General features: G+C 49.4%; 20 protein-coding genes across 20 annotated transcripts; 9 read left to right on the top strand and 11 right to left on the bottom strand.

The window, feature by feature from the left end:
- Window positions 1–309: 309 nt before the first annotated feature.
- On the top strand, window positions 310–2,412 carry OGAPODRAFT_8492 (uncharacterized protein; the record flags this gene model as incomplete). Its single annotated transcript, XM_018356782.1, has 1 exon — window positions 310–2,412. The coding sequence occupies one exon, from the start codon at window positions 310–312 to the stop codon at window positions 2,410–2,412; it is 2,103 nt and encodes a 700-aa protein (XP_018210632.1).
- A 125-nt stretch (window positions 2,413–2,537) lies between these two features.
- OGAPODRAFT_94141 (uncharacterized protein) lies at window positions 2,538–4,492 on the bottom strand (the record flags this gene model as incomplete). Its single annotated transcript, XM_018357480.1, has 1 exon — window positions 2,538–4,492. A coding segment is annotated over exon 1 (1,197 nt), but the record flags the coding sequence as incomplete, so codon positions are not given.
- Window positions 3,731–4,492, bottom strand: OGAPODRAFT_8490 (uncharacterized protein; the record flags this gene model as incomplete). The annotated part of the gene is made up of 1 exon (XM_018356780.1): window positions 3,731–4,492. The coding sequence occupies one exon, from the start codon at window positions 4,490–4,492 to the stop codon at window positions 3,731–3,733; it is 762 nt and encodes a 253-aa protein (XP_018210630.1).
- Window positions 4,493–4,541: 49 nt separating this feature from the next.
- Window positions 4,542–9,077, top strand: OGAPODRAFT_94140 (uncharacterized protein; the record flags this gene model as incomplete). The annotated part of the gene is made up of 2 exons (XM_018357479.1): window positions 4,542–4,586; window positions 4,622–9,077. 2 exons carry the CDS (start codon window positions 4,542–4,544, stop codon window positions 5,492–5,494), a joined length of 918 nt encoding a protein of 305 aa, XP_018210627.1. The 3' UTR covers window positions 5,495–9,077.
- Window positions 4,632–7,354, bottom strand: OGAPODRAFT_16518 (uncharacterized protein). The gene has a single exon (XM_018354487.1). The coding sequence runs from the start codon at window positions 7,342–7,344 to the stop codon at window positions 5,518–5,520; it is 1,827 nt and encodes a 608-aa protein (XP_018210629.1). The 5' UTR covers window positions 7,345–7,354; the 3' UTR covers window positions 4,632–5,517.
- On the bottom strand, window positions 7,398–8,037 carry OGAPODRAFT_16516 (frataxin). The gene is made up of 2 exons (XM_018354486.1): window positions 7,737–8,037; window positions 7,398–7,702 (listed from the first exon to the last, which is right to left on the bottom strand). The coding sequence occupies exons 1-2, from the start codon at window positions 8,031–8,033 to the stop codon at window positions 7,481–7,483; spliced, it is 519 nt and encodes a 172-aa protein (XP_018210628.1). The 5' UTR covers window positions 8,034–8,037; the 3' UTR covers window positions 7,398–7,480.
- Window positions 9,078–9,121: 44 nt separating the features above from the next.
- On the top strand, window positions 9,122–11,039 carry OGAPODRAFT_16515 (uncharacterized protein). Its single transcript, XM_018354485.1, has one exon. The coding sequence runs from the start codon at window positions 9,170–9,172 to the stop codon at window positions 10,118–10,120; it is 951 nt and encodes a 316-aa protein (XP_018210626.1). The 5' UTR covers window positions 9,122–9,169; the 3' UTR covers window positions 10,121–11,039.
- OGAPODRAFT_100410 (uncharacterized protein) lies at window positions 9,122–11,132 on the bottom strand (the record flags this gene model as incomplete). Its single annotated transcript, XM_018352976.1, has 1 exon — window positions 9,122–11,132. The coding sequence occupies one exon, from the start codon at window positions 11,130–11,132 to the stop codon at window positions 10,134–10,136; it is 999 nt and encodes a 332-aa protein (XP_018210625.1). The 3' UTR covers window positions 9,122–10,133.
- Window positions 11,133–11,161: 29 nt separating this feature from the next.
- OGAPODRAFT_76616 (uncharacterized protein) lies at window positions 11,162–12,051 on the top strand (the record flags this gene model as incomplete). The annotated part of the gene is made up of 1 exon (XM_018356204.1): window positions 11,162–12,051. One exon carries the CDS (start codon window positions 11,162–11,164, stop codon window positions 11,648–11,650), a length of 489 nt encoding a protein of 162 aa, XP_018210624.1. The 3' UTR covers window positions 11,651–12,051.
- On the bottom strand, window positions 11,755–12,051 carry OGAPODRAFT_94134 (uncharacterized protein; the record flags this gene model as incomplete). Its single annotated transcript, XM_018357478.1, has 2 exons — window positions 11,837–12,051; window positions 11,755–11,799 (listed from the first exon to the last, which is right to left on the bottom strand). The coding sequence occupies exons 1-2, from the start codon at window positions 12,011–12,013 to the stop codon at window positions 11,755–11,757; spliced, it is 222 nt and encodes a 73-aa protein (XP_018210623.1). The 5' UTR covers window positions 12,014–12,051.
- Window positions 12,052–12,056: 5 nt separating this feature from the next.
- On the bottom strand, window positions 12,057–13,745 carry OGAPODRAFT_16514 (uncharacterized protein). Its single transcript, XM_018354484.1, has one exon. The coding sequence runs from the start codon at window positions 13,704–13,706 to the stop codon at window positions 12,123–12,125; it is 1,584 nt and encodes a 527-aa protein (XP_018210622.1). The 5' UTR covers window positions 13,707–13,745; the 3' UTR covers window positions 12,057–12,122.
- A 75-nt stretch (window positions 13,746–13,820) lies between these two features.
- Window positions 13,821–15,377, bottom strand: OGAPODRAFT_13141 (uncharacterized protein; the record flags this gene model as incomplete). The annotated part of the gene is made up of 1 exon (XM_018353352.1): window positions 13,821–15,377. The coding sequence occupies one exon, from the start codon at window positions 15,375–15,377 to the stop codon at window positions 13,821–13,823; it is 1,557 nt and encodes a 518-aa protein (XP_018210621.1).
- Window positions 15,378–15,822: 445 nt separating this feature from the next.
- On the top strand, window positions 15,823–17,853 carry OGAPODRAFT_16512 (uncharacterized protein). Its single transcript, XM_018354483.1, has one exon. It carries the CDS (start codon window positions 15,904–15,906, stop codon window positions 17,182–17,184), a length of 1,281 nt encoding a protein of 426 aa, XP_018210620.1. The 5' UTR covers window positions 15,823–15,903; the 3' UTR covers window positions 17,185–17,853.
- Window positions 17,215–17,853, bottom strand: OGAPODRAFT_94130 (uncharacterized protein; the record flags this gene model as incomplete). Its single annotated transcript, XM_018357477.1, has 2 exons — window positions 17,298–17,853; window positions 17,215–17,263 (listed from the first exon to the last, which is right to left on the bottom strand). The coding sequence occupies exons 1-2, from the start codon at window positions 17,684–17,686 to the stop codon at window positions 17,215–17,217; spliced, it is 438 nt and encodes a 145-aa protein (XP_018210619.1). The 5' UTR covers window positions 17,687–17,853.
- Window positions 17,854–18,192: 339 nt separating this feature from the next.
- OGAPODRAFT_16511 (uncharacterized protein) lies at window positions 18,193–20,118 on the top strand. The gene has a single exon (XM_018354482.1). It carries the CDS (start codon window positions 19,072–19,074, stop codon window positions 20,062–20,064), a length of 993 nt encoding a protein of 330 aa, XP_018210617.1. The 5' UTR covers window positions 18,193–19,071; the 3' UTR covers window positions 20,065–20,118.
- Window positions 18,218–18,847, top strand: OGAPODRAFT_8478 (uncharacterized protein; the record flags this gene model as incomplete). The annotated part of the gene is made up of 1 exon (XM_018356777.1): window positions 18,218–18,847. One exon carries the CDS (start codon window positions 18,218–18,220, stop codon window positions 18,845–18,847), a length of 630 nt encoding a protein of 209 aa, XP_018210618.1.
- A 48-nt stretch (window positions 20,119–20,166) lies between the features above and the next one.
- On the top strand, window positions 20,167–22,431 carry OGAPODRAFT_94127 (uncharacterized protein; the record flags this gene model as incomplete). Its single annotated transcript, XM_018357476.1, has 3 exons — window positions 20,167–20,186; window positions 20,222–20,352; window positions 20,391–22,431. The coding sequence occupies exon 3, from the start codon at window positions 20,641–20,643 to the stop codon at window positions 22,429–22,431; it is 1,791 nt and encodes a 596-aa protein (XP_018210616.1). The 5' UTR covers window positions 20,167–20,186; window positions 20,222–20,352; window positions 20,391–20,640.
- A 45-nt stretch (window positions 22,432–22,476) lies between these two features.
- On the top strand, window positions 22,477–26,116 carry OGAPODRAFT_94126 (uncharacterized protein; the record flags this gene model as incomplete). The annotated part of the gene is made up of 2 exons (XM_018357475.1): window positions 22,477–24,100; window positions 24,157–26,116. The coding sequence occupies 2 exons, from the start codon at window positions 22,477–22,479 to the stop codon at window positions 24,177–24,179; spliced, it is 1,647 nt and encodes a 548-aa protein (XP_018210614.1). The 3' UTR covers window positions 24,180–26,116.
- On the bottom strand, window positions 22,648–26,117 carry OGAPODRAFT_16510 (uncharacterized protein). The gene has a single exon (XM_018354481.1). It carries the CDS (start codon window positions 26,072–26,074, stop codon window positions 25,052–25,054), a length of 1,023 nt encoding a protein of 340 aa, XP_018210613.1. The 5' UTR covers window positions 26,075–26,117; the 3' UTR covers window positions 22,648–25,051.
- Window positions 24,220–24,987, bottom strand: OGAPODRAFT_48631 (uncharacterized protein; the record flags this gene model as incomplete). Its single annotated transcript, XM_018355596.1, has 1 exon — window positions 24,220–24,987. One exon carries the CDS (start codon window positions 24,985–24,987, stop codon window positions 24,220–24,222), a length of 768 nt encoding a protein of 255 aa, XP_018210615.1.
- Window positions 26,118–26,206: the final 89 nt, after the last annotated feature.

Genomic DNA, 26,206 nt, shown 5'->3' with positions numbered 1-26,206 from the left:
ACACGTAAAACGCGTGCTCCCAGTCAAGGCAAGATAGACTATTTTTACCACACCAGCCAACCAGGCGAAAACTGGCGTCCCCGCTCCTGCGATAAGGAAAACCCATTCAAATCGTATATATATCGATAATCGCTGGAATCATCAGAGAAAGTTTTTTTGCTTTGTATTCCTTTTCTCCATAGGTAGTTCCGGCTTTAACAATAGTCTGAACAATATAAAATTGGAAACTGAGTCATGATTACCACTACAAATAAAAGTGACTCTCCCTTACTTTCTTTAACCTCCGCTCACAAGACCGTTTCCCCCACCATGTCACCCAATGTAGATGCATCTCTGTCTACCATTTTCGAGCAGTTTTCCAAACAGTACTCGGATCTGGACACGCAGGAGAAAGTGTTGAAGTTTGAAGATTTTGTGAGTGTGCTCAGAAATCAAGAAAAGCCAAATCTCTCAAGAGTGACTTCGTTCCTGCCAATCGACTCCTTTGGGTTACTTTATCTAATTGCTGATCACGAGAAGAAAGGATACTTGACAGAGAGCGATTTCCAGAAGTTTTCCAAGGAACTCCTCAATGTGCAGACTAACACTGAAGAGTCGCCCAAGTTACTTTTCAAGCTGTTCAAGCTGTTTGAGAAAGATTTTTACAATGAGCGCGAAACCCCTCAGGAGATCAAGACAGACAGGTTCTTGGATATTCTATCGAACCTTAACCAGACAATAAAAACAAGTTCTGATATCGAGCCTGTGAAAAAATATCTTGCAGAGAATAAACTCGAGAAATTGACCCCGGCAGACTTCTCCGCGCTTATCGAAAAGCTGCCATTGATCAAGCTTGATGAAAAGTTCAAGCAGCTGGCCCAGAATGACAAGATCGACATCGCTAGCTTCAGAGACATAGTCAACGAAATATTCCACTCTAGACTTCCAGACAATATTCTTTCACGGATTGAATCGTTTTCAAAAGCCAACTTTGGTCCAAGCCTGTCACTGAGCGACTCAGAAACTGTGATCAAGCTTCTCAAAGATCTTCCCTCGCTGAACTACGCCATATATGAGCAGATTTCCACTGGACAGTACAATAACACAGATAAACTGATTTCCAAGGATGAGTTCTACAAGTTTGCCAAATCTCGCGTTGCTGGCTCCCTCACTGAGGAGGAAGCGTCGCTATTTTTCAAATGGAACCTGCAGCTTCTACAGCAGCAAGATCGCACCTCTGCCATTAAATCTGGCGACATGTTGGCTATTCTCACGGACGACTTGATCAAAAGCCGCGAGTCTTCGGACGTTGTTCCGTTCAGCTTCTATCCGATTTTGAATTCGGCTTACTCTTTCCTTCTTGGATCCGTGGCTGGTGCCATTGGTGCTACTGTTGTTTACCCAATTGACTTAGTGAAGACCAGAATGCAAAATCAGAAAGGCAACTCTCTGTACTCTTCGTACGGTGATTGTTTCCGTAAAGTGTTCAAACACGAAGGTTTTATTGGGCTTTACTCTGGTCTTCTTCCTCAGCTGGTTGGTGTTGCTCCGGAGAAGGCCATCAAACTCACTGTTAATGACATAGTGAGAGGAATTGGAGCGGGCTACTGCAAGAATGGTGAGCTGACTATGGGCTGGGAGATCCTGGCAGGATCTTCTGCTGGTGCGTGCCAAGTCATATTCACCAACCCTCTCGAGATCACGAAAATCAGACTGCAAGTGCAAGGAGAAACTGTAAGACAAATGGCCAAGGAGGGTCTTCCTTATGTTGAGAAGTCTGCAGTCGATATTGTGAGAGAGCTGGGGCTCCGGGGCCTTTATAAAGGAGCATCTGCCTGTCTGCTCAGAGACGTTCCCTTCAGTGCCATCTACTTCCCAGCATACGCAAATATCAAGAAGTTTATGTTTGGCTTCGATCCAAACAACCCAGCCAAGAAGAACAAGCTCGAGTCATGGGAGCTGCTTCTTAGTGGAGCGCTTTCCGGAATGCCTGCCGCATACTTCACGACTCCGTGCGACGTGATCAAAACCAGACTCCAGGTGGAGAGTCGTCCGGGCGAGAAGGCGTACAAGAACATTGCGGACGCATTTTCCCGGATATTGAAAGAAGAAGGTTTCTCTGCCCTGTTTAAGGGTGGCATCGCCAGAATCTGTCGGTCATCGCCGCAATTCGGATTCACGCTTGCATCGTACGAGCTGTTCCAGAGCTGGATTCCTCTCAAACGGTTCTATCCTGACCAGACATCCAGAGCCCTGACTGACGGCCACGGCAACGCTCTTAAATCGCTGACGCCAACCTCGTCGCAAGAAACAGTGCACCACGAGCTTTCCGAGGGCGCGAAGCAGTTTGTGAGCACGTCCCTGGAGCTGAACCCGGCTCTCAACAGCTTCAACTACTACAACTACCTTGATTACAGGGGCAACAAGAAATAGATATAGAAATATACTGTATTCAATTCGTATATAACTAACTGGTAGCTAAGCTATTCGGCGTTGTAGAATATGGACTCGTCGATCTGAAACTCGTTGCGTCGCACGAGCTGGTTCCATTCGTCGTTGCGGAATATAAACTTGCCAACCTGCTGGTACGACGTTCCCGATTTGTCTGTTGGTTGCACCATGAAAACCGTCTGGAACAGTCTTTGCAGGGCAACCAGTTTCGCCCGTTTGATGCTTTTCTGCCGGTCTGCCTCCGATTGCGACGGCGTCGGGAATTCCGACCGCTCATGGCCCGGCGGCGAGTCCTGCAGATCGAGCCAGAGCTTGATTTTGTTACTGTTGAGGTTGAGGTCAAAGTTTTTGTAGTTGTACTTGTTGATCTCGAATTTAAACACCGGGTCGATTTTCGGGTTGCTCAGGGCCTGGTCGGGGGTTTTTAGCGGAGTGGGCAGCGTCCCGGTGTCGTTAGCGCTCCACACCAGCTTCACCCCGGGCGTCACCGGCTCCACCTGTCCTGCCAGGCGATTGAATTCTTTCATGGCCTCCTGTTTTAGATGTTGCTGTTGGTATTTGTGCTGTGTCTGCAACGCCGGATGCGCGTATTTGGGATTGATTCGACGCAATGTGAACGCTTCTCTCTGTCCAAAGTTGATTTCCGGGTTCGGCTTAAAGTCCTCCGGCCACCAGTTCCCTTTGCGGCCCGGATGGCAGGTCAGGTCCAACACGGCCATTTCCCGAATTTTGTCGCGCGGCTGCTGAGAGCTGCTCTGTTTCAGCACCTTTAGTGATTCTTCGTCGCAGTCGTCAAGAATGGAATCATCTTTTGCGGGATTCACCGAAACCAGAGCCGCTGTGCTAACTAATCGCAGTTTTCGTGGCGTGCTGAACTCCGAGTCCTCGGTTTCTGTACCAGATAGCGCAGAATAAGTTGGCGAGTGCTGTTGTGCTTTTAGTGGTGACAGTTGGTTCTTCTTTGGAGAAACAACGATGTTATGTTTCGGGGTGCCCTGATCGTACGCCCTGAGTTTCTCTTCCAGCATGCGACACTTGTTGCGCAACTGGATGATCTCGTGCCGTTGCTGGCGCACCTGCTCGACCAGGTCGCCGCGCAACTCGCCTGTCTGTCGTCGAATTCGCGCGTTTTTCCGGACCAGAAAGCTTCTCAGTGCTTCCAACATCTCCTGATCGTCGGAAAACAGCTCACCGGCACCTGCCTTGTCCATGACTTTGACACGGTAGGGCAAAAACGTAACTATTTTTCGCGTCCGCGTCGGATGAGGTCGATCGGCGCATGGAATATCGTCATGAAATATCATCCAAGCAGATGGTCCAAAAACTCGTCATCGGTTTGTGAGGAGTTGAGCTTGAGCGACGGGCCTGGCTTACGCGTAATTTTGTGTGCCCTGGTATCTGGATTCGCAGCAGACTCTTGGGTCAAAATTGTTTTATCACCCAACAGGTCGGCCAAACTCTCTTCGAACTCGCCCTCCTTGGGCTTCTTCGCCGACTCTTCGAGCTTTTGCGCATTCACAGCCTTGTAGTTGTCGTCGTCTACTTTCGCGACCTCCAGCACCTTTCTTCCTCCTGTGGTGGCAAACTTCTTTTTCATCGACGTCACCAATTTCTGCCGCTCGATGCGCTTCTGCAGCTCGTAGAACCGAGCTTTTTCGTCTTCGCTAAGTGTGCGAATGCTTTGAGCTGCTAGATCAGGTTCAGGTTCGCTCTGTTGCCCCACACTCCAGTCTAGCAGCTCCTGCTTGGACATCTTCTTGGCGTCCTTGTGTTGGCTTGATTTGCTGATTTCAGGCGCTGATAGCTTGAGTTTACTCAAAACAAGTCGCGTGTTGGCCTCGTCCTGCTCCAACTCGATCTGTCTCTGCTCTCGCTCTAATGCTATCTGTTCCTCATCTTTAGGATGTTGAATAGGCCTCAGCTCCTCAAACCGCCATTCGTTAGTGATCAGCTCGTCACCGCTTGTATCTTCACTTGAGCTACCATCCTGTTGCGCCTCACCCACCTTTTTCAAATGTTTGCGTTTATTCTTCCACTTCCACTTATCGTTATGCAAAACCATACTTATTTTTCGACGCGACGAAAATTTTCAGCCGACGCGTCCTTAAATCATGACTAAAGACATCGTCTGGAAAGCCATACGGCTCTCTCCAAAGGTATGTAGACGGCACTTGAAACGCTCTAACCTCAGGAACTTTCGGTTGCCAGAGTTTTGCGCTGCGGACAAGCCTTCCGCTGGAAATACGTGGACGACATCTGGTCCTGTACGATCCAGAACAGAGTGCTGCTTCTGAAACAGGACGACACGTTTCTCCACTACGCATCTATCCCGCACCTGAAGGACACGGAGGAGGTGGTCATGGACTACTTCAACCTGTCTATCAGGCTCGAGGAGCTGTACCTTGACTGGGCTTCCAGAGATAAGCATTTTACGAAGAACTCTGAAAATTTCGGCGGGATACGTATGCTCAGACAAGATCCGTGGGAAAACCTTGTGTCGTTTATCTGCTCAACCAACAACAACGTGAAACGGATCTCGAAAATGTGCGAAAATTTGTGTATTCACTATGGCGATTTTTTGGTCGAGTACCAGGGGATCAAACACTACAAATTCCCTGAACCTGAGCGTTTAGCCCAGCCAAATGTCGAGGCTGAACTGCGTACGCTTGGATTTGGCTACCGAGCAAAGTTTATCCAGCAAACAGCCCAAATGCTTACCAAGAAAGACGAGTTTGCGAAACTGTACTCGATGAGAACGGAACCCCATAAAACGTGCCATGAGTATCTCCAGACGTTCATGGGCGTCGGCCCTAAAGTTGCCGATTGCGTGTGTTTGATGTCCCTGGATAAACACGATGTCGTTCCTGTGGACACTCATGTTTTCAAGATTGCTACCAAAACCTACCGCATGCCAGGAAAACTATTAAATAAAGACCTTTACGCGCAAATCCAAGACAAATTCAAGCAGTTATGGGGTGAGTACGCTGGCTGGGCTCACTCGGTGCTTTTTGCTGCTGATCTGCGGGATCTGAACAACGGAATCAATATAAAAACGGAAAAATAGAATGGAGTTTATTAATTTTGTACTTAGAGCACAATATTCTTGGCCAGTTTGGCCTTATACTGCCCGATAGTACCATCCCATCTGGTTGCCGTTTGGTTTTCAACAACGTAAATATCCTTTGCAATCTTGTCCAGCAATCTGAAATCGTGGGACACGACACAAACTCCTCCGTTGAAGCTGTTGATGGCCTCGGCCAGGGAATCGATTGTTGGGATGTCCAAACCGTTAGTAGGCTCGTCCAGCAACAAAACATTAGGATGTTCAAGGGCCAACAGAGCGAAAACCACTCTGGATCTCTGTCCCTCTGACAATGTGGCCATTTGCGAGGTTTGACCTTCACCAGTCAGACCAAATCTTCCCAGTTGGCCTCTCCAGTACTGGAAGTCCTGGGAAATGTGCGAAAACTTGTCCCTGACGAACTCCAAAGGCGTTTTCGTGAGGTCAAGCTGGTCAGCAGAGTGCTGCGAATACACACCAATCTTCAAGTGGGTGTGCTTGGACACTCTTCCCTTTTGGGGCTGAAGCTCACCCGTCATAAGCTTCAACAGCGTGGACTTACCCACACCGTTCGGTCCAACCAATGCGATTCTCGAGTCCATATCGACTCCAAACGAAAGGTCCTTGTACAGGTAGTGTTCTGGGTTTCCGTCGTAAGCGAATGAAATGTCGTCGAACGAAAGCACCGGTGGAGGAAGTCTTTCCACTTCTGGGAACTTGAACGTGAAAACCTTGTCCGGGACCACTGGCTGGATCAGACCATCGGCTTCCATCTTATCAAGGATTTTCTGTCTGGACTTGGCCTGTCTCACCAGGTTGGCATACGTACCAGCAGAAGCGATGAATTTCTTGATGTGTTGGATTTCTTCTTGCTGTTTGTAGTATTGTTTCATTTGGTTGGTCTCCAACTCGGTTCTTGTCTTAACGTAGGCGTCGTAGTTACCACCGTACTGGGTAATCTTCTTCATTCTCATGTCGATCATGTTGGTGCAGACTCCATTCAAAAAGTCCTCAGAGTGCGAAACAAGAATCAAAGTTTTGTCGAAAAGCTTCAAGTACTCCTCCAACCACACACAGGCCTCCAAGTCCAAGTGGGCAGTAGGGTCGTCCAGCAGCAACAACGTAGGCTTAACAAACAGGGCCTTGGCAAGAGCAACTCTCATTCTCCATCCACCAGACATGTCCTTGGTCTTCTTCTTGATGGTCTGAGCGTTGAAGCCGAGACCAGTAAGGATGACAGCCGCTCTGGCTTCGAAAGTGGATGGGTCCATCTCATCAATCTTTTCGTACAGAGGCTCCAACAATGGTGATTCTGGTCCGTCGTTGACAATAATATCTTCAACTTCTTTTTCCAAACGAGCAAGCTCAGATTCGGCCTCTCTCACAACCCAGTCCAGGGCAGAGTATTCAGAGGCATTGGCTGGCTCGTTCAATAGATAAACATCGATGTGTTCTGGAATTGGGTACTCTCTGGCGGCAAGAGCCCTCAGGAAAGTGGACTTACCGCAACCGTTCTCTCCAAGCAATCCGTAACGTCTACCATAGTTCAATTCCAAAGAGGAGTCTTGCAAAAGAACTTTACCGTGGAAAAGAAGCGACACAGACGACATCTTGATATCTCTGGAGGTCTCCAAAGAGTCTAACACACCTGTGGTAACTCTGTCACTCAATCCATCCTTGTCCTGTTGCAACTTGAGCTTTTCGATCTCATCTGCTGCTGAAGAGACATCTCCGCCGGACTCGAGCTTTTCCTTTTCCTTCTTGGTCAGCTTCTTGGTCTTGAGCTTTCCCTCGGCAGCCTTGGCAGCCTTCTTGGCCTCTCTCTTTGCTTTCGAAGCAGAAACAGTCGACATGGTCAAAGGTACCAAATTATTTTTTAAAAATTTTTACGGTCGTGGAGGTCTGTAAAAAGTCGTAAAAAGTCGATTTCGTTCTATGCACGTGATGGCGACCCATGTGATATGTACAATCGGGTGCTCCATTTGACAGCTAGAACTGCCCGCTGAAGCTGAAGTCGCCGAAAATCTGGGTCATCTCCTCTTCCAGCATGTCATGGAGTTTAACCCCGTCCCGAATACTGATCCATTCGCCGTCCAACAGGTCGAACCTCTTTGGGCCAGAGATCGGAGAGCTCAGCCATAGTTGTTTATTAGGCGGCTGCTTGTTGAGCACGTACGAGCCTTGGGGGGTATTGAGGGTCAATATGCCAGCCTGAAGTTAGTTGTATGTAGCCACTCATACTTACGCTTTCCTCGACGTCGGCGTCGGAGATGTTGTGCTCGTCGAAGAACCCGTCCAGATCGCAGTAGATTGTTTCCAGGGTCTCGCTTGCACTTGTGTCATACTGCTCCATTGTGAGGCTCCGCACGCTCTCCGGGATGTCTGCGCCATCGGTCCTGGCCGAGATGGAGTTGCAGCGAGCACTTTGGCATGTTGGCAGCGCCATTTGCACATTGTGTCCACGTACAGCTGGCCGAGCAGTCAGGACAACAGCCCTAGTCAGAAATCTCCCGGAACGGAGTAGTGTTCTTGCGTTTCTCATCGGCCTATTAAAATCAAGTTTTTCCAAAGATGCTAAAATGCAGTCGACCCGCCGATCGACGGCCATAGGTGCATAAAATGCCACTCTGATAACATGCAAAGTTTTTTGCAATCAGGTCTAAAAAGGGAAGGTCCACCACTATAAATTCTCTGAACAAGGTTACTGCACACAGACCGCGGCTATGGAGCCAATAAAAAGCGTTTTCGGGCTTTGTTCATCAACTGCAGCTCAATCTCCACATATCGCTTCTGCAACGTCAGCTTCGTTGCCGCCAAAGCTTGTCCACCGATAAGAAGTCTAAGCACAGCCCTTTGACGATATGCACTTTTTTAAGTTTTTTGATAAGGTCTCTATATATAGACACCGTTCAGTCTTGTCCAGCATTTTGCATCATGGCCCCGAACGTTGACCCTGTCCGGTCCACCGCCACGATCCTCTCGGTGGACCAAATGCACGTCACCTCTGTTCTGTCCAACAGGTCGCAGAAAATCCTCGTGGATCACCCCGTCGACAAGGACGAGGCGGTAATTCTGGCCCTCGGTTACAAGCAGGAGTTCAAAAGAGAGTTCTCGCTCATCACCACGTTCGGAGTCTCGTTTTCCGTGCTCGGTCTGCTTCCCTCGATCGCGTCCACCTTGTGGTACTCGCTTGCCTACTCCGGCAATGCAGGCCTCACCTGGGCGTATCTGGTCGGCATGATCGGCGTCATGGCCGTTGCCTGCTCCATGGCCGAGATCTCAAGCGCGTTTCCGACTTCTGGTGGACTCTACTACGCCACGGCTATGCTTGCTCCGCCGGGCTACAAAGCTGTGCTTTCGTGGTTTGTCGGCTGGTCCAATTACTTTGTGCAAGTGACGGGCGCTCCATCGGTGGCATACGGCTGTGCCAGCATGATTCTGGCGCTCAAGTCGCTCAATGACCCAGACTATTCGGCCACCAACTGGCAAACGTATCTGCTGACCTCGTGTCTGACGTTTGTCTGCTCCATCATAGCCTCGCTCCCTACCAAATGGATTGCCTGGATCAATTCCGGCTCCACTGCGCTCAACCTGCTCTTCTTGTTCATCTCTTTTGTCATTATCCTTGGCGGCAACACCAGAAGCGACCAAGGCCTTCCCAAGTTCAACAACAACGACATGGCGTGGGGAATCACCAACTTCACTGAGTGGCCGAACGGAATCTGTATTCTGATGAGTTTCATGGCCGTCATCTGGACGATGTCTGGTTTTGACTCGCCGTTCCACCTGGCTGAAGAGTGTAGCAACGCCCAGTTGGCCACTCCGCGGGCCATCGTGCTGACTGCCTCCGTGGGAGGCGTTCTTGGCTTTGTTTTCCAGCTTGCCATGGCCTACACGATCGTTGATGTTGATGATGCCGTCAACGACGAGCTGGGCCAGCCGTACGTTTCGTTTTTGGCGCAGATCCTGACTAAAGAAAGAGTGATCACGCTGACCGCGTTCGCTATTGTTCTCTCCTTCTCCATGGCCTTCTCCTGTATGATTGCCGCGTCCAGAGTGCTCTTCTCATACTCAAGAGACGGCTGTTTCCCGCTGTCTAAAGCTTGGTCGCACGTCAATGCCACTACAAAAACTCCTGTCAACGCTGTGTGGGCCAACTGGTTCCTGGGAGAGCTGCTGCTACTGCTCATGTTTGGCGGCGAAACTCCGATCGACGCCATTTTCTCCGTCGGCGCAATTGGCTCGTTCATCTCCTTTACAGTGCCAACTCTGCTTCGAATCACCTATGCCAGAAATACGTTCCAGAAGGGCCCGTGGCACCTGGGCGCATTTTCCATTCCTTCCGGTGTGGTGGCCGTGTGTTTTGTGACGCTCATGATCCCGATTCTGAACTTCCCGCAGTACAAAGGAGCTGATAACACCCCAGACATGATGAACTGGACGGTGCTGGTGTACTGGGGATCGATGTTCTTGTGTATGGTGTGGTACGTCGTGTACGCTCACAAGGTCTACAAGGGACCAAAGAGCAACCTCGACAAGGACCAGCTGGTCACGGACGACGAGGACAACGTCATCGAGGCGGTCACCACGAAGGGCCAGGACGCAAGATACTACGGAGAAAAAGCGTGAATAATTATTTCCTCTATAATGCTCTAGATCGGTTTATTCTCAGTCTGCTTTTTGTCAGCAGCTGGATCGTCCTGTTGTATGGAGCGTCTGTCCCTTGCTGTTCTGCCAGATTCACAATATACCCGTTGATGTAGTCGATTTCCGTGTCTCTCAGAAACAAGGTATCCTGTCTCATGCTTGTGCTATTTTTTCCGTTCAATTTGCAACCTTTTTCAAGAATAAATTCCACCAGACGCGACTCGTCCAATTCCGCGCGGCCTGCCAGAGACGGATAGCGGACACGCAGAATTTCCATCGCCTCGTGAACCAGCCTGCTGAAGTACTCTCTAATCGACTCGAGTCCGTCGATCTCGTAGTTCACGCAGTCCAGAACCGCAGTGGTCGGGTTCATACAGCAGTTAACCATCAGTTTCGCGACCTGATGCACAAGAAGGTCCTCGTACGAGTACACAGTGGTGCACAGATCGCTCTCCACAAGCGTTTTTAGCACCGGATGGTCTGCATTCTTGCCGTCGACCCTTGCGATCTTGAAATCTCCGTTTCCGGCATGGTTGTAGTCAAACGTGCCTTCCTGGTCTCTGTCTTGGAAAACACCATGCGTAATCACTCCTTGGTAGATAACAGGCCGCTCCGATGCTTGTGGCCATAAACTGGCGTACAGTTCCTCCAAAACACCCATACCGTTCTGAATAAGCATAATATTGGTCGACGGCGAGATCCTTGGCAGCAAGGGCATCAGCGACTTCACAGTGTCAAACGTCTTGACGCTGACAATCAAAAAGTCAATGTGCTGGTCCGGAATATCGTCCGCCTGACAAGCTCGCGCAATCTTGCAGTCTATCCGACGGCCCTGGTTGAAAAGCTGGGTGATTGTGAACGTGTTGTTGGTTTTCTTCAGCAAATCCAGCTTCTCTTTTCTCCTCACCAAAAAATTCACCGGATACCGTTTTGTCAGCACAGAGGCCACCAACGTGCCTATTCCTCCTGCTCCCAAAATGTATACGTTGGACATGAGGGTGAAAAAAAATAAATTAATTAATTATGGCTAGAAGAGACACCTCCGAGCCGGAGCAGGTTTCGTCGTCGCGGTCGTCCACAAAACACCGGAACCAGGTGCTTGCTCAACAGCAAAAGGAGTTTTTGGCCAAGTACATTCACTCAAATGGGCCACAGGACTTTCCAGTCAAGGACCCGCTGGATTTCTCCAGCTGGACAGAGGAACAGCTACGCAAGTACAGAGAGCTATATTTGAACCCTTCGCAGATCATCACCCCCGATGTGAAGACGCTCCAGGGCTACATGCTGGAAGGCTCAGAGCTTGGAGAGTCGTCAGAGTCCTACGCAAAAAACGAGCTCAGCAGTGGCACTAACATGTACGAATACCGCAACAGAGACGATCTCAGACACGCTGTCGAAGACCATTTCAACAACCAACTGACCGTGAAGGAGAGTGACGTGATAATGGGTTTCATCTACAGAGTCAAGAATGAGGACAAGAAGTTCAAGATGTATTTCGACAGACGAAACTAAACATTAGTCGAGATTTAGTCTTCGACGAGCTCTGAGCACCATTTCCCGTTTTTTCTGCTCAAAGTCCAGGCCCTCGAACTGGGCTGGCTTGCAATCCTGCTTCTTTATTTGCTGGCTTCCGCTATATTGCGATTCGCCTGTTTCGTGCGCTGCGAGCAGTCCGTTCAAGTAATTATCGATCGTGACCTGAACACTGCGGGTGCGTTCCAGATCACGGCGGATCACCGACGGCGGAAGATTTGGAGCGATCTGGGCCACACGCGCCACCATTTCGTCCGTCACGCCTGCGTCGTCGCCCAGAAAGTACGCTATGAACACAGACGCAACGACCAGTGTCACCACCAGTGTGATTGTGCTGTTCATAGTAAATTCTGGAGATTAAATAACTACACCGAAAACCGTCCACAAAATGACTCTGTATTAATTTTTTTTTGTATCACGTGCCGTACCCACGTGATACGTCTATCTCTACCTATATTTTGGCCCTCTTGGGTGCGGGTTCCGGCGTTGTATCATGCTCCGGCCGCGAAGTCGTGATGTCAATCACCTGCACAGAGTCTCCTGGTTTCCCGATCGACTCCGGTGCCGGCGTGGCGTCTGTGTTCAGCAGCTCTATAATGGAGCTCTGTTGACTGGTGTTCGCCGCAGAATTTGTGAGTTTGTGCTTACTCAGATAGTCGCTCACGCTGTAAGTTTCCACCTCGCCCACCAGCGAGCGCGTTATGTTGACGCTGGAAACAAATCCGTCGGCGCTCGAAACCATAAGGATCTGCCCGTCCGATGACCAGCTGAGGTCTGTGATCACTGAGTAGTGAATGTTTGTGACTATGGCCAGCGCCTTGAGTCTTTGTGTGTCGTATATCACGACCGAATCCTGGGTCGCCACGGCAAAAACCATGCGGTAGTCCAGTTTGAAAACACTTTTTTCGTTTTCCAGAAGCTTGTATAGCACCGGACTAAATTTGATGGCTATGGCTGGTTTTTTGAACCCAGGAAGATGTGCAACCGGAGGCCTGTTGAGGCCAAATCGCGTGTGTATATAAACAGTATTGATGTTTTCGTCAAGCGCATCTGTCCTGAATACTCCACTGGAACTGAACAATAGCATGCCATCTGGGGAAAAAGTGAGTCGCCGGAAAAATGATTGGAGCGTTTCGTTGTGGTAGAGTTGCAAGCTTTTGTAGACAGGATTCGGCGAAGCCGGCATCACCGCTGGAAGCGGAGACGACGAGCGCGTTGCCGAAACGGCGATGGAATGCGAGGAAGACGTGGATGAATTTGAATGCGTCCGTTTGTGGCGGGGTGTTTGTAAAGGAGGGTCCATGTTGGAGCTCTCGGTGTTCTCTTTGAGGTTTTCCGTGGTGAGACTCTTGCTTGGCAGCTCTGCGCGTATGATTTTGTAGAAGGTGGTAGGAGAGAGAACCAAGTCCGCTCCTTTTTCTGACACAATCTTGTAGATATGCACAGACCTGTCTGCCGATTGAGAACAAATGTACTCGTTCCGGGGATCCCACGTGACACCCTGCACATAGTGGTTATGCTCAGCAATTTGCTTGATCATAGCACCCGTGGCCACGCTGAATATACGCGTGATATTATCCATTGATCCGCAACAGATGTATTTGGAGTCCGGCGACCACGAGATGTCGTAGATCTCCGAAAGCGTCGAGGATCTACACGATGACTCCAAATACCAGCTCTCTTTCACATCGTCGTCTTCATTGCCGAACTCCTTGATAATTTTATCCGACAGACACCATATCATTATTGTTCCGTCATCGGAAGCACTCGCCAGCATATCGCCAGAGGAATTGAATCGGACACAATTGACTGCTTGGGTGTGCTTGGTAAGCGAGCTCAGATATTCCACAGACTCTACTTTGGTCTCCGTATAGTTTACACGCCAGATTCGCACGTTGTTGTCTCCTCCCCCAGTAGCCACGCGTGCGCTACGGGTACCCTTGACGGGGTTACTCGTTCGCTGGATATCCAGTGAGTAGATCGGCAGGTTGTTGTCGTGCCAATGAAGTGTGTGGATGGCGGCCTCAATGGACATTACTAGTTATGGAGCCGATCTCTGTTCTAAAGTGTCGAGTTAAAAATTAATTTATTTCTCTATTTTTTTACCACAATGTCAGTTCCTTCATCCTTTTGTACCGCAATACTAAAACTACAAATTAAAGAACTTTTTAAACTTGCGCCCCACGCCTGATTTTTCGCTTTTTTGGGGCTTTCCATTGTCCGTGTGCTCTCCTTCCACGGGAAGCGTCACCGTGATTGAGTTGTCTGTAGCGTTTTCGGCCGTGGTCGAGGGAACTTTTTTCTTGAAACTGAAAATCCGTTTCTTCTCGCTCAGCTCATCAACGTTCTTTCTTGCAGACTTGCGTTGCTTGCTCAGCTCCGACAGCTCGCCCTTCTGCTCCTTGCGTATTTCTTTCAGCTTTTTCTTCTCCTCTTTGTGCTGCGCTGCTTTCAACTTCTTTTCCTCCTTTGTATCTAGCTCTCCACGTAATGTGTGAGTTCTAAATCCAACTCCTGCAGCATTGGACTGGTATGCTGGAATTTCGGGACCTGGACTCACGGGTTTCTGGGTCAGAGACATCGTGCGGCCGTTTTGGCTCGACGACGAGTTCAGCAATGTGTTCTTTTGTGTATCTGCATCCATCTCTGTCACACTTCCCGACTCAGACGGCCTGCTTGGACGGTCTCCGTACACTTTCTGCATGGCAACTTGGTAAGCCTGCTGATACAGCTCTTCTGGAGTAGGTCTGTGGACGGGTGCCGCAGGAGCAGGAGGAGAAGAACTGTAGCGGGACTCAGATGGATCAACGGCCAGAATCTTCACCTGCTTGCGCATAGACGAGGTATTTGAGGTGATGCTGTTGGAACGAGGTCCAAATGCGGAAGGAGCCCTGAAGGCAGACCTCTGAGGAATCACAGGTGAGTTTCCGGCAGTGCTCGAGGTATAGGATCGAATCTCCTCTGTGACTTTCTCGCTAAAGTTATTTTTGACAGTATTAGGATTGGCCTCGTTGGCATCAGAGTAGATGGATTGTCCATCTGAGTCGTCATCAGGGGCAGGATTCTTTAAGATTATGCGTGCAGGCGAATAACTGGTACGTGGCTTGATCTTGGATTGGGTGAGCTGGCGGTATGTGTGGGTCCTGGCCGATTCTGCAGACTCGTGCGTTTCAGGTTCAGATTGTCCGTGCTGTATCAGCTCAATTTTCTCGGGTTCTGCCGGTTCCTCTTGGATGTTTTCTAGTTCCTGGGTGTTGTTTGGCAGCGGCTCCTCTTCGTGATAGAACTCCTCGTCAAATCCTTCTGCAATGCTTCCAAGATCGTTGTAATTCTCCACAATACTAGGCTTCACGACTGTTGTTTTGACAATTTCAAAACCGTCCTTCTGCTCAATAGTGGTTTTCGTAATCGATCGAGTTCTACCATCTGCGTCCTGCTCCTTGGTGGTCTTTACAATCGTGGTCGGCGAGCTGTGACGGTTGGAGGGCAATTTTTTTGTCGTCGTGGTTGTAGTGGTGGTAAAGCCAGTGGTGTATCTACTGGAATTGGATGTCAGGGAATTAGTGCGGGAGTTGCCCGGTTTAAAACTGCTGGACGTAATACTGTTGGAACGATAGACATTAGGGTTATAGGAGCCGGATTGTAGAGAATTAGACCTTCTAACATATGAATCAGGAGCCCGAAAGGTGCGGGAGCTTAGCGACATTGTACGGTGGCCAGCGATCCTATGGTCTACCAGACTGGACGTAGACGAGTGTTTGCGTAGAGCTGCCGAGGCCGCTGCATTAGACAGATTGTTCATTGAATTGCTCCGGGAGACATTCCCAGTAGCAAAATTAGCTGCCATATATGCAGCAGAAGGCTGGCTCTGACTTCCGCTGTTAGGGCTAGAGTAGTAGTATACTCCTGAGTCTCTCGACTGATGGTTAGCAAACAGGATTAGAAACACTTACCCTTCTGGAGGGCCTTCTGGAGAGCAAACGGTCAAAAACCATAATAAAAAAACAAGTAGAAAGTATTGTTTTGTGTACCAGAGATGAAATTCGAGAACCTGCGGGCTGTGCAAAAATAAAATAAAATAAATTAAGTACAATAATTAGCTGCTAAGCATGTTTGAACAAGTGAAACCAAAACTGGAGGATCTGACCTCTGTCGGGGTCATTATACTAGAGCAGCTTGTTTCATGCATTACATGGTTCCTCCCTGAAAGTCTGATCAGTTTCTTCACCTCAATGGTGAAGTTCGTCTTCCGTCTCCACGCCTCGAGCAACCCACTATACAATCGTTATCTCAAAGGCCACAATTTAGAGACGGACAAACTACTCGGTAAAATAGAGAGGCTGCGTGAAGCGCAATACTTTGAGCAACTATGTGCCATCCATGGATTTAAGGCACAGAGCCACCTCGTCCAAACTAAAGACGGCTACCTTTTAACTGTGCACCGACTTGACCCCCATGAGAACGGGTACCGTCCAAACGGTAAAATTGTTTACTTCCAGCACGGCTTGTTAATGAACAGCGAAATCTGGGTGCTCATGGCCGATACTCGGCAGAACCTGCCGTTCCGGCTCTGTGAACTGGGCTATGATGTTTATCTCGGTAATAACAGAGGAAATAAGTACTCTGCACGCCACGTTTCCCTTTCGGTGAATGATGCGGCCTTCTGGGATTTTTCTATTGACCAGTTTGCTCTATTTGACATTCCAGCGTCGATAGACCATATTCTGGAGATAAATGGCGCTTCACAACTGATCTACGTTGGGTTCAGTCAGGGATGCTCACAAATTCTTGCCTCTATATCTGTCAACCATCCTCTAAATATGAAAATAAGCAAGCTTGTGCTGATTTCTCCCGCCACAACGCCGAAGAAACTGTCCAATTGGCTCATCAATTCGATTGTGAACTTCCAGCCAGCGCTGATATACCTGCTTTTCGGCCGCAAAATTCTTCTGAAGTCGGTTTTATTCTGGAAAGAGATCACGTATCCACCTTTCTTCTCCAAACTCATCGACTTGTCGAACGAGATTCTGTTTGACTGGAAGTCTCTCAACATCGACCCAGTCCAGAAGTTTATCTGCTACTTTCACCTGTACTCGACAACGTCGGTGAAGAGTGTGGTCCATTGGTTCCAGATCATCAAATCCAAGCGGTTTCAGATGTACCAGGAATCTGAACTATTTCCTGCGTTTGAGTATCCAATACACACAAACATCAAGCTGTCCAAGATTCTGCTTATTTACGGCATGTCTGACTCGCTGGTGGACATTCAACAGATGACCATGCAGCTTCCTGAGTTTGAGGAGTACAACATATCCGTTCTGAACAATCAGGAAATGAAGCCTGAACTCGTGGAGGTGGTCGACAACCAAAAGGTGGACGATACGATGAACAGCAGCGATGGGGAGAAGTTGCAGATCGTGGGCGTGGAGAACTACGAGCATCTGGACCTTGTGTGGGGCCAGAACATCGAGTTTTATGTGATCAACAACGTGTTGGAGTTTTTGAGCGACTAAAGCTTCAATCTATATTTCTGTGCATATTTCTCAATTCTTTCCTTTTTTGGCGAAGATAGTTGTAGAATAAAGCGTAATTCTGGAGCACCACGGCGATCCTGGTGGAGTGGAACGCCCAGTCGGGGCCGATTTGCGCGATGCTTGTTAGTTCCGGGACGAGATCTGGGAACAGACTGCTAAAATCCAGTTTTTGTGTCAAGTTTGTGAACGACGCACTGGAAGGTCTTCGCGGTCGCACGGCGGCTTTTTCTGGTTTGTGAGCACGCGTACGACGTTTCGTGCTGATTGGAATAAGAAGCGACGGAGACTTGGACAGTATGCTGATGGGGATGTCATGAGGAACCCCGGATTCGATATGCTTTCTGGCCTTTTTTTTGCTAGCTGGGATGTACGAAAGCGTGACTAGCTTCGAGTTCTTCAGTTCCCGGAGATACTCGGGCAGCGAAGAAGGATCCTGCGAGCGCAGCAGCCGTGGAGGCTCAGGATGAGCAGTACGATCCATCAGATAGTAATAATTTGCATTGTGTGAGATGAAACCTTGTAGGCACGCGCGCACAATTGGCAGAGAAGTTCGTTATGCTTCAAGATACGAGGTGTCCGTTTTTAGTCCGGCATGTGGAGACCGACGCAAACAAGGGTTTCCTTAGTTTGAACGGGATGCATGATTTCGAGTGCGACCGCGACGGCTAGCCAAGGAATAGCAAGCATGTCAGGACACGCAATCGGCTACTCGGATTAGGCAAGTGAGCGAAAACGCCATACATGACACATAAATTGTGCTGACAGGCATGGAGAACATGAGCGAATTGCCGGAAAAGGAAAGCGGTACAACTGTCAAACAATAGTGGCTGGTAAAAGTCCTAAGAAAACCGTTACCAGGTAGGAATCTGACAATAGAAAACAAATTTCTTTTTCATCGGATTGGGTGAGATAATATCAAACTCTATTATCACGATAGTGTCTTCCTTCCCCCTGAAGTAAACCTGTTAATATATATAAAGGTTTTCCGCGAAAATTCTCAACCCCTTTATTCATGCTGTCACTAACGGAGTCAAAGTTCACGTTTCTTGCTCCGAAAGGCACCAACGTGTCCTCGTCGGTGGAACCTATGGTGCCGAAATTAGACTCGGTTTTGGGCAACAAGGTGCCTTCGGACTCGCTTTTTTCCAAGTCAGCTTTTTCGAAGTTTTTGCTCAACAAACACTGTTTAGAGAACCTTGAGTTTTACCAGTCGCTTCAGCTCTTCATCGAAAACCATAACACTGATCGCAACGTGTGGAAGATACTCTACGAGGAGTATTTCGAGAACAACGCCTCAAGCGAGATCAATCTCCCTGGAGACTTGAAAGCTGGTCTTTCGGGGTCTACGATACCCGAAATCAGTCTTCTGCAGAGATTTCTCTCCATAACGAAACACTATCTTCACGACTCCTACCAGGAATTCACCCGACAGGTGCTAGAAAAAATGTTTGTTACTGTGGAATCCTCGTCGGAAGAAGACGATACGTTGGAGCGGGACGAGACCAACGAGCGCGCGCCGGGCAAAACACAGAGAAACCAAAGCTTCTCCTCTATCTCCTCCGCTAAGAGCGGTTCAGGGTCATCCTGGGCAAAGTGGGGCAAGAAATTACGCTGGCGTAGAAGCTCTTCTGTCTCCGATTGACTGGGAGAGCTCCTCTATCACTGAACGCTGGTTCAGTTACGATTTATGATTGCATAGACTGTGTACTACTATTATCTGCTAGACGGTTATTTCCCATGTGTGGCGCAGTATGGCTCGTGACGTTTGTCTTACCCGGCCAAATATTGTGGCTACTAATTTTCACTAATCATTCGATTAAGCATCATAATCCGTTGCCCTTTTTCACGTGGTTTCGATATATAACCATGTCTGGTTTCGTGAACTCCCAAGACTTCAGCAACGTACAACAGGGCGCTTCTTCGTCAAACACGAGTATGCCGGACGATACCCCGATGGCTCTATTAGAGCAACTTGTCTATGTGGACAACTTCATGAACAACGCTGACGAGAACGACCTCTCTGCCGAGCCTAATTTCGACGACCAGCTCAGCGTCGAGCTTGCTGCTTTTGCCGATGATTCGTTCATTTTCCCCGACGAGGAAAAACCAAAGTTGAAGGTGGAATATTCCAACAGCAACAACAACGATCATTTCGACCACTTCGAGTCCTCTGACGGCGCCCAGGGCTCCATCCCTTCCACCATATCCGAGTTATTGCAAAGACCCTATTCGCAGCTTCAAAATGACCATGTGCCTGCCGGTTCCGCGCAGAAACCAGAACTGAGCTCTGAGTCCAGTCTTCCGAAAGTGACAGTGCCCCGCGGGGCGCAAAATACTCTGTCCGCTGCTGGCCTTTCACAAACGCAGATCGAGGCGCTTGCGACACTCATAGCCTACCACAAACCCGACATCATCCAACGAGAAAATTCCTCTTCACAGTCGAGCTCAGGATCTCAGAACGGCTCGGCGTCGGGCGCCCAGGTGTCGTCGTTCGAACCGCTGGAGGCCAGTTCCAGCTCGCAAATCGTGCCCATGTCGTCTACTGTCTCGCCGGACGTGTATTCATCTGAGCCTAAGGAGTACGTGGAAACAGATAAAAGAAGACGCAATACGGCGGCATCTGCGCGGTTCAGGATCAAGAAGAAGTTGAAAGAGCAGGAGATGGAGAGAAAACTGAAAGAACTTACGGACCTATCGAGAAATCTCGAATTAAAAATACAACAGCTCGAAATGGAGAACCGTCTGCTCCGAAATCTGGTGGTGGAAAAAGGTAGTCAAAGAGACAGCGAGGAACTGGAGCGATTGCGCAAGAAGGCACGGATCAGCGTAGATCAGGAAGGTTTCCCGAAGCCAAACTAGGCCCTTTGGAAAAGTGACGATATGTATTTCAGGAAAATAAAAAGCTAATGTTACCCGGAACCATTAATGTTACAAAATTAAACTATAGATAGGTAGACAGCAGAATGAAACCGGTTGTGTCGGTAAGTACTCCGGATTACATCTTGCTAACAAGCAGTCTGGAAGCGCGTGGGCCTGCACACTGATCTCCGCTTTTGGGATAGTGATATTGTCTATTATCGGAGCTTTATTTTACAATAACCATGAGACCATGATGGGCTCGATCAACGATCCGGAAGACGGCAAGGCGTGAGTATTTTTCTGCAACTGTGCTCTACTAACCGCAGTGTGGCCAAGACAGTGTTTGGAGCAGTCGGTCTTTATGTCCTGTTCTTCCTCTTTTGCGGTTGCCAGCTCTGGGTGATGAAAAGACAGCAAAGCATACAGCTATGAAGGCCATACCGATTGGCAAATCAAGCAGTCTGGCGTTATGTACGAGATCTATGACAAAAAGATTCTTACCTCTGTCAGTACGAATTATTATTATATAAATCAGTGCCTGAATTTATCTTGTCTTGTCCGCAAAGTGCGAAAGTCATGTTTAATATTTTCAAAGCGGCTGTCCCGCTGACGCGGCAAGCTTGCCTGCGCCGACTTCATGTCGACACGCTTCCATTTCGCCGAGCGCCAGAGCCTCCAGGGCCCTCAGACCTCGTTTTGACCGACCCGTACCAGATCTATAGAGCCTATCTTGCATCAGACCTTTTGCAGCCAGATGTGCATCAACACCGCGCCGCCTTGGAGTTCCAGAAGCTCTACTTCCGGCTCAGAGACTACGTTCCTGACGATAAGGAGCTCCAGATGAACAATCTCGTGAGACAGCTGGAGATGCGGTACGACAAGCAACACGCGGGGCTGCTATACCGCACCATCGGCTACAGACAAGTCTGGGGCGACCGCAAGGCCGAGAAGGAGCGTAAAGAGCTTGTACGCGTGCTGAGCGACGAGGAAGAGCTGTACAACATTCCGGCTCCCCAGGGACTTCTGGTGAATGGAGAGGTTGGGTGCGGTAAGTCGATGCTGCTCAATATTTTTGCCGACTCGCTTCCTGTCGAGCGAAAGCTGCGCATCCACTACAACAACTTCATTTTGTGGGTGTACGCAGAGATCCATTCGATCTATGAGCGCCGCAAACGCGAGAGTCATAGCAAACACAGCTTTCTGTGGCTGGAAAACGAGTTTATTCTGCTCGAGGTGGCCTCGAAAATGATCCGCAACCACTATGTGCTGATGCTGGACGAGTTCATGCTGCCGGACCTGGCGTCGGCCAAAATCGTCAAGATTCTGTTCACGTATTTTTTCAAGCTTGGTGGAGTATTGGTAGCAACCTCCAACAGACTGCCCGAGGAGTTGTACTCGACAGACTTCAACAAGACGCAGTTCCAGAGCTTCGAGCGCGTTCTTAAGATGCGTTGCCAGGTATTCGACATGAACAGCGACTGTGACTACCGGATGCAGCTGATTGACCGCGGTTGTCGGCCGCATCTTGTGGTGAAAGAGCACCCGGAGCACGAAAAAAAATGGCAAGAACTGCTGGACTCGGTGGTGACCGAGAAACCTACAGAAACGCACTTTCTGAGCTACGGTCGCCACATCCGCGTTCCTGCGCAGGCAGATGGCGTTGCTATTTTCAAGTTCGACGAGCTGTGCGGCGATTCGTACTACGGCCCCAGCGAATACATTTCTTTGGCTGCAAGGTTCCACACACTGGTGGTGGACCAAATACCCGTTTTGACGACGAAAAAAAGGAGCGAAGCCAGACGGTTCATCACGCTGCTCGACTCTCTGTACGAAGCACGCTGCAACGTGGTGTTTTGCATGGACGTTGAGCCGTCTCGTCTGTTCTTCCCGGATATGCGCCAAACAGACGACGGGCGGTCCAACAACCAGCAGATTCTCGAGGAAGAGATGTTTGCACGCACACAGCTGTATTTGGAGAACCCATATCGGCCGAACGTGCAGAGCTACGAGGAGGGTAAGAACGAGTTCACACAGAGCCAAGTGGAGACCAATTTCAAGGATATTGGCAAATTTACCGGTGAGGACGAGATGTTTGCATACAAGCGTGCGGTGAGCCGGATATATGAGATGACATATGGCCGCCACTGGCGCACGGGACAGTGGCTCGGACCGCAGATGGTTCGGCCGTGGGAAAAAGCAAAGTCGGAGGATGCTGCTGAGAGCACTAAAAAGACAGAGCCGGAGCCAGCTAAACAGGCTCCCGTGTTCAATCAGCACCATTTCTGGTCGATGGGCAGCTGGAAAAACAAGAGCAGGTGGATCAAGGACGAACTGGCAAGACGGTGGATGGCGGAATGGAAGGAGTGATATAATAGAAATAATTGTTTTTCAGCTATTAAATCTTATCTTTTTATGGAATACATCAAAATCACAAAGGTGGACGATGTTCTGCTGTTTCGACGTGGAGTCTCGCATAAAGGCACGCTGCATTTAACTACACACCACTTGATCTTCACCCTCCCGCCGTCGGCGTCCGGCATGAGAGAGCTGTGGTGCTGTTATCCGATGATCGAGAAGGTCGAGCTCAACAGAGGGTCGTCCCAATTATACCTATTGGATGCGGAAACACATCCGTCTCTGTGCAGAGGTGCGTCTCTGAGGGTGCGATGTCGCGACTTTACGTATTTGGCGTTCGATTTTGCCGATCTGTCCCAGTGTCAGGACGTATTTGAAAGCATCATGAAGTTGACGTGTATCGATGACATAGACAAAGTTTACGCATTTATCTACACGCCCATCAAGATCGAGGTTGCGTTTAACGGCTGGAATGACTACCAAGTGCGCAGTGAGTTCCAGAGACAGGGCCTGGACATGGTGGCGGGCCCGTGGCGACTGTCGACGCTCAATAGCGACTATCGGCTTTGTCAGAGCTATCCGTCGCACACGGTGGTCCCGCGAAGCATCAGCGACACCGTTCTTGCGCATTCCGTGAGCTTCAGGTCCAAGAATAGATTTCCAGCATTGACATACTACTACAAGGAGAACGGGGCGTGCATTGTGCGCAGTGCGCAACCACTGACAGGACTCAAGCAGAATCGGTCGTTGCAGGACGAAAAACTGTTGACAGAGATTTTTGCGACGAATGGGCACCAGACAACCACCAATCTGATTGTCGACGCACGACCAATGACCAATGCAATGGCCCAGGCAGCTCTGGGCGCCGGCACGGAGGTGATGGAAAATTATCCCAATTGCAAAAAGGTGTTTCTCAACATCGAAAATATTCACGTCATGAGAGAAAGCCTAAATAAAATAAAGGAGGTGCTGAAAAACAGCGATGTGTCAACGCGGCTGTACAATCCTGAGCTGTTGATCAAATCGGGGTGGCTCGATCACATTTCAAATTTGCTCAAGGCTACAGACTTGCTCGTTAAATCGATCCACCTCAACGGAATGCATCTTATGCTGCACTGTTCTGACGGCTGGGACAGAACGTCGCAGGTGGCGTCGCTCGTGCAGCTCTGTCTTGACCCGTATTTCCGCACTATGGATGGATTTGTGGTTCTGGTCGAAAAAGACTGGTGTTCTTTTGGCCATCGTTTTAACGAGCGGTGCGGCCATCTGCAACGAGAAACCAAGTTTTACAACTATACGCAGGACACAAACTTCCAAAAACTTAAGCAGCTCAACCAGCATTTCAAGCATCAGCAGAATACAAAGTTGGAAAGCCCCGTGTTCCAGCAGTTCCTCGACTGTGTGTACCAGTTGCTACGCCAGCATCCAGAGAAGTTCGAGTTTAACGAGCGCTTTCTGCGTCGTCTCGTGTACCATCTGTACTCCTGTCAGTACGGAACGTTTCTGTACGACTGCGAGCGTGAGAAGAAGGAGCTACAGCTTGAAAGCAGGACCCAGTCGGTGTGGAACTACTTCAAGAGCAGAAAGCGAGAGTTCAGTAATCCTGGCTACCACGAGGAGCACGAAGTAATATATCCCAACTATAACAATGTGCGGTTCTGGCACCAGCTGTTTGGCAAGAGTGACGAGGAGATGAATGGATTTCTCAATGTAGGGAGGCCCCAGAAGGAAAAAGAGGTTCCGGCTACTCAGCAAGCTGAAGGCCTGGAAAAGATGGAAGTTGGCGAATCGTAGCCGACGCTAGAGCTTGGCAACGTCTGCTTTCCACACCATGCCGCACCATTTGCTGATCTCGATGGCCAACTCACGACACTCCCTCACCGTTTCCAGATCCAGGCCTAGGTTCAGCGCGCCTTTCAGATGACCCTTGAGCTGCGGGTTCACGTCTTGCGGGATAAGACACGATATCACAATCATAGAGGTTTCCTGTGGAGTCAGCACATCTGAAAACGACAGTAGAGGCGAATAGACATGCTGGATGGTATATGTCCATAGATCTGGATATGACGAGCTCATCTGGTTGATGACACGTCCGCTTATCTTGCTGTAGATGGTTTTCCAGAACTTTATCCCCCGGTCCTGTTCTGCCTCGTAATCTGCAAACGATTCAATGGATTGTCGTTTCACATCGCCGGTCGCACGCAGAGGTTTGGGCGTAGTTTCTCTCAAGATCATTAGAGAGTTGATGGCTTTAGGCAATCCGCTCAACGCAGCCGTCTTGAGAATGCTTTCTCTGAATTTATCAGACAGCTTCATCCCGGACTTGATCTCGTACGGACAGCTGTTGATGTCGGCCGAGACAGATTCGATCGTTTGCACCACGCGGTGATACAGCTCCTCGGACGGCTTGCCCAGCCCGTTATTCACGTGGAGAGCGTAGTGGTACAATGTAGGGATCTCTTGGGGCTGGTTGCAGACTGTCAGCGTGACCGTCGCTATCAGATACCACATATTGCCCAGTCGTGGGGCATTGGATAACCGTATTAATCGCTGCGGAGTGAGAATCATATATTTTTTTAAAAAAATGTTTCACTATATGGGCCCTGTGCAGCAGTAAATCAACATTGGCCACTCAGAATTTACCCTTCAGCTCAGGAACAATCGAGAGCACCTTGCCTTGGTCAACAAAAGTCTCGACGTTTTTCACAACAAACTCTTCCATGGCCTTCATCGTCTCGACCGTGTGTGTTCCCATATGAGGCAGCGACACCACGTTTGGCTGCCGGATCAGCTCCATGTTGACGTGAGGCTCATTTTCAAAAACGTCCGATCCGAAAGCACCCACTTTGCCGCTCTTGAGGGCCGGCAAGATGGCGTTCTCGTCCACAATAGGGCCCCTGGCAGTGTTAATAATCACCACACCGTCTTTCATCTTGGCAATAGTATCCTTGTTGATCGAATGTCTTGTGGCGCTGTTGAGCGGAATATTGATTGAGATCACGTCCGACTGGCGCAGAAGCTCGTCCATGCTCACGTATTCGGCACCTTGCTCCAACTCCGGAGCAAGACGGTTCCGGTTGTGATAGAGAATCTTTCTGAACCCAAAAGGTTTGGCCCTGTCTCTCACTGCACGGCCAATGCCGCCCATTCCGTAGATTCCAAGCACCTTGCCTTCAGGGTCGTGGCCAACTGCAGTGCCGGCACATTTTTCAGTCGGCCACTTACCCTGCAGCAATCTCAGCGTCGAGTCCTGGAAATTCCTCAATGCACCCAAAAGAAGGTAAATGTGTGTGTCTGCAGTAGCCGCGTCGACAATAGATGGCACATTAGACACCTGGATTCCAAGCTTGCCGCACTCAACAGCATCCACCTGGTCATACCCAGCACCGTTGTGCGAGATGGCCTTGAGAGAGGTCTTCTCCTTGAGCAGGGCGAGTAACTCTTTGTCAAGCAGTCCAGTCTGTTTGACACTCTCAAACGTTCTCGCAATGATGCTCACGTCCTTGAACTTGCCATCGTTGAGCTCCTTGAGGAATTCTTCTCTGGACGAAGCCCCGCTCTCCACCACCTCGACGTTGGGTTTCTGCTCGAGCTTCTGCCACGCCTCCTGGGCGTATCTGATTGGTCCAAATCTGAGAACCTTAACGGTGGACATGCTTCTATAAAATGTGCTGTTCGATTGTTTAGCCCAAGATAAACGGTACATATTTGTACTACGTTATCAATAAAATATATACCAAAATCCTCGGGCCATCCCGCGCATCCCACTTCCAAATGGAGAAAGAGC

This window comes from Ogataea polymorpha (genome assembly GCF_001664045.1).
Source record: "Ogataea polymorpha strain NCYC 495 leu1.1 chromosome Unknown OGAPOscaffold_4, whole genome shotgun sequence".
NCBI lineage: Eukaryota > Fungi > Ascomycota > Pichiomycetes > Pichiales > Pichiaceae > Ogataea > Ogataea polymorpha.
The sequence above is the reverse complement of the archived record's forward strand: the minus strand, read 5'-3'. Positions and strand labels throughout refer to the sequence as shown.

What these genes read in the sequence shown, in the direction of transcription:
- OGAPODRAFT_16518 (XM_018354487.1), bottom strand. Translation starts at nt 7,344, where the DNA reads ATGTCGACTGTTTCTGCTTCGAAAGCAAAGAGAGAGGCCAAGAAGGCT.
- OGAPODRAFT_16516 (XM_018354486.1), bottom strand. Translation starts at nt 8,033, where the DNA reads ATGAGAAACGCAAGAACACTACTCCGTTCCGGGAGATTTCTGACTAGG. An exon ending in ACGCCGACGTCGAGGAAAGC is followed by an intron (nt 7,703 to 7,736) that starts GTAAGTATGAGT and finishes AACTAACTTCAG; the next exon opens with GCTGGCATATTGACCCTCAA.
- OGAPODRAFT_16515 (XM_018354485.1), top strand. Translation starts at nt 9,170, where the DNA reads ATGGCGTGGGGAATCACCAACTTCACTGAGTGGCCGAACGGAATCTGT.
- OGAPODRAFT_16514 (XM_018354484.1), bottom strand. Translation starts at nt 13,706, where the DNA reads ATGTCCATTGAGGCCGCCATCCACACACTTCATTGGCACGACAACAAC.
- OGAPODRAFT_16512 (XM_018354483.1), top strand. Translation starts at nt 15,904, where the DNA reads ATGGTGAAGTTCGTCTTCCGTCTCCACGCCTCGAGCAACCCACTATAC.
- OGAPODRAFT_16511 (XM_018354482.1), top strand. Translation starts at nt 19,072, where the DNA reads ATGTCTGGTTTCGTGAACTCCCAAGACTTCAGCAACGTACAACAGGGC.
- OGAPODRAFT_16510 (XM_018354481.1), bottom strand. Translation starts at nt 26,074, where the DNA reads ATGTCCACCGTTAAGGTTCTCAGATTTGGACCAATCAGATACGCCCAG.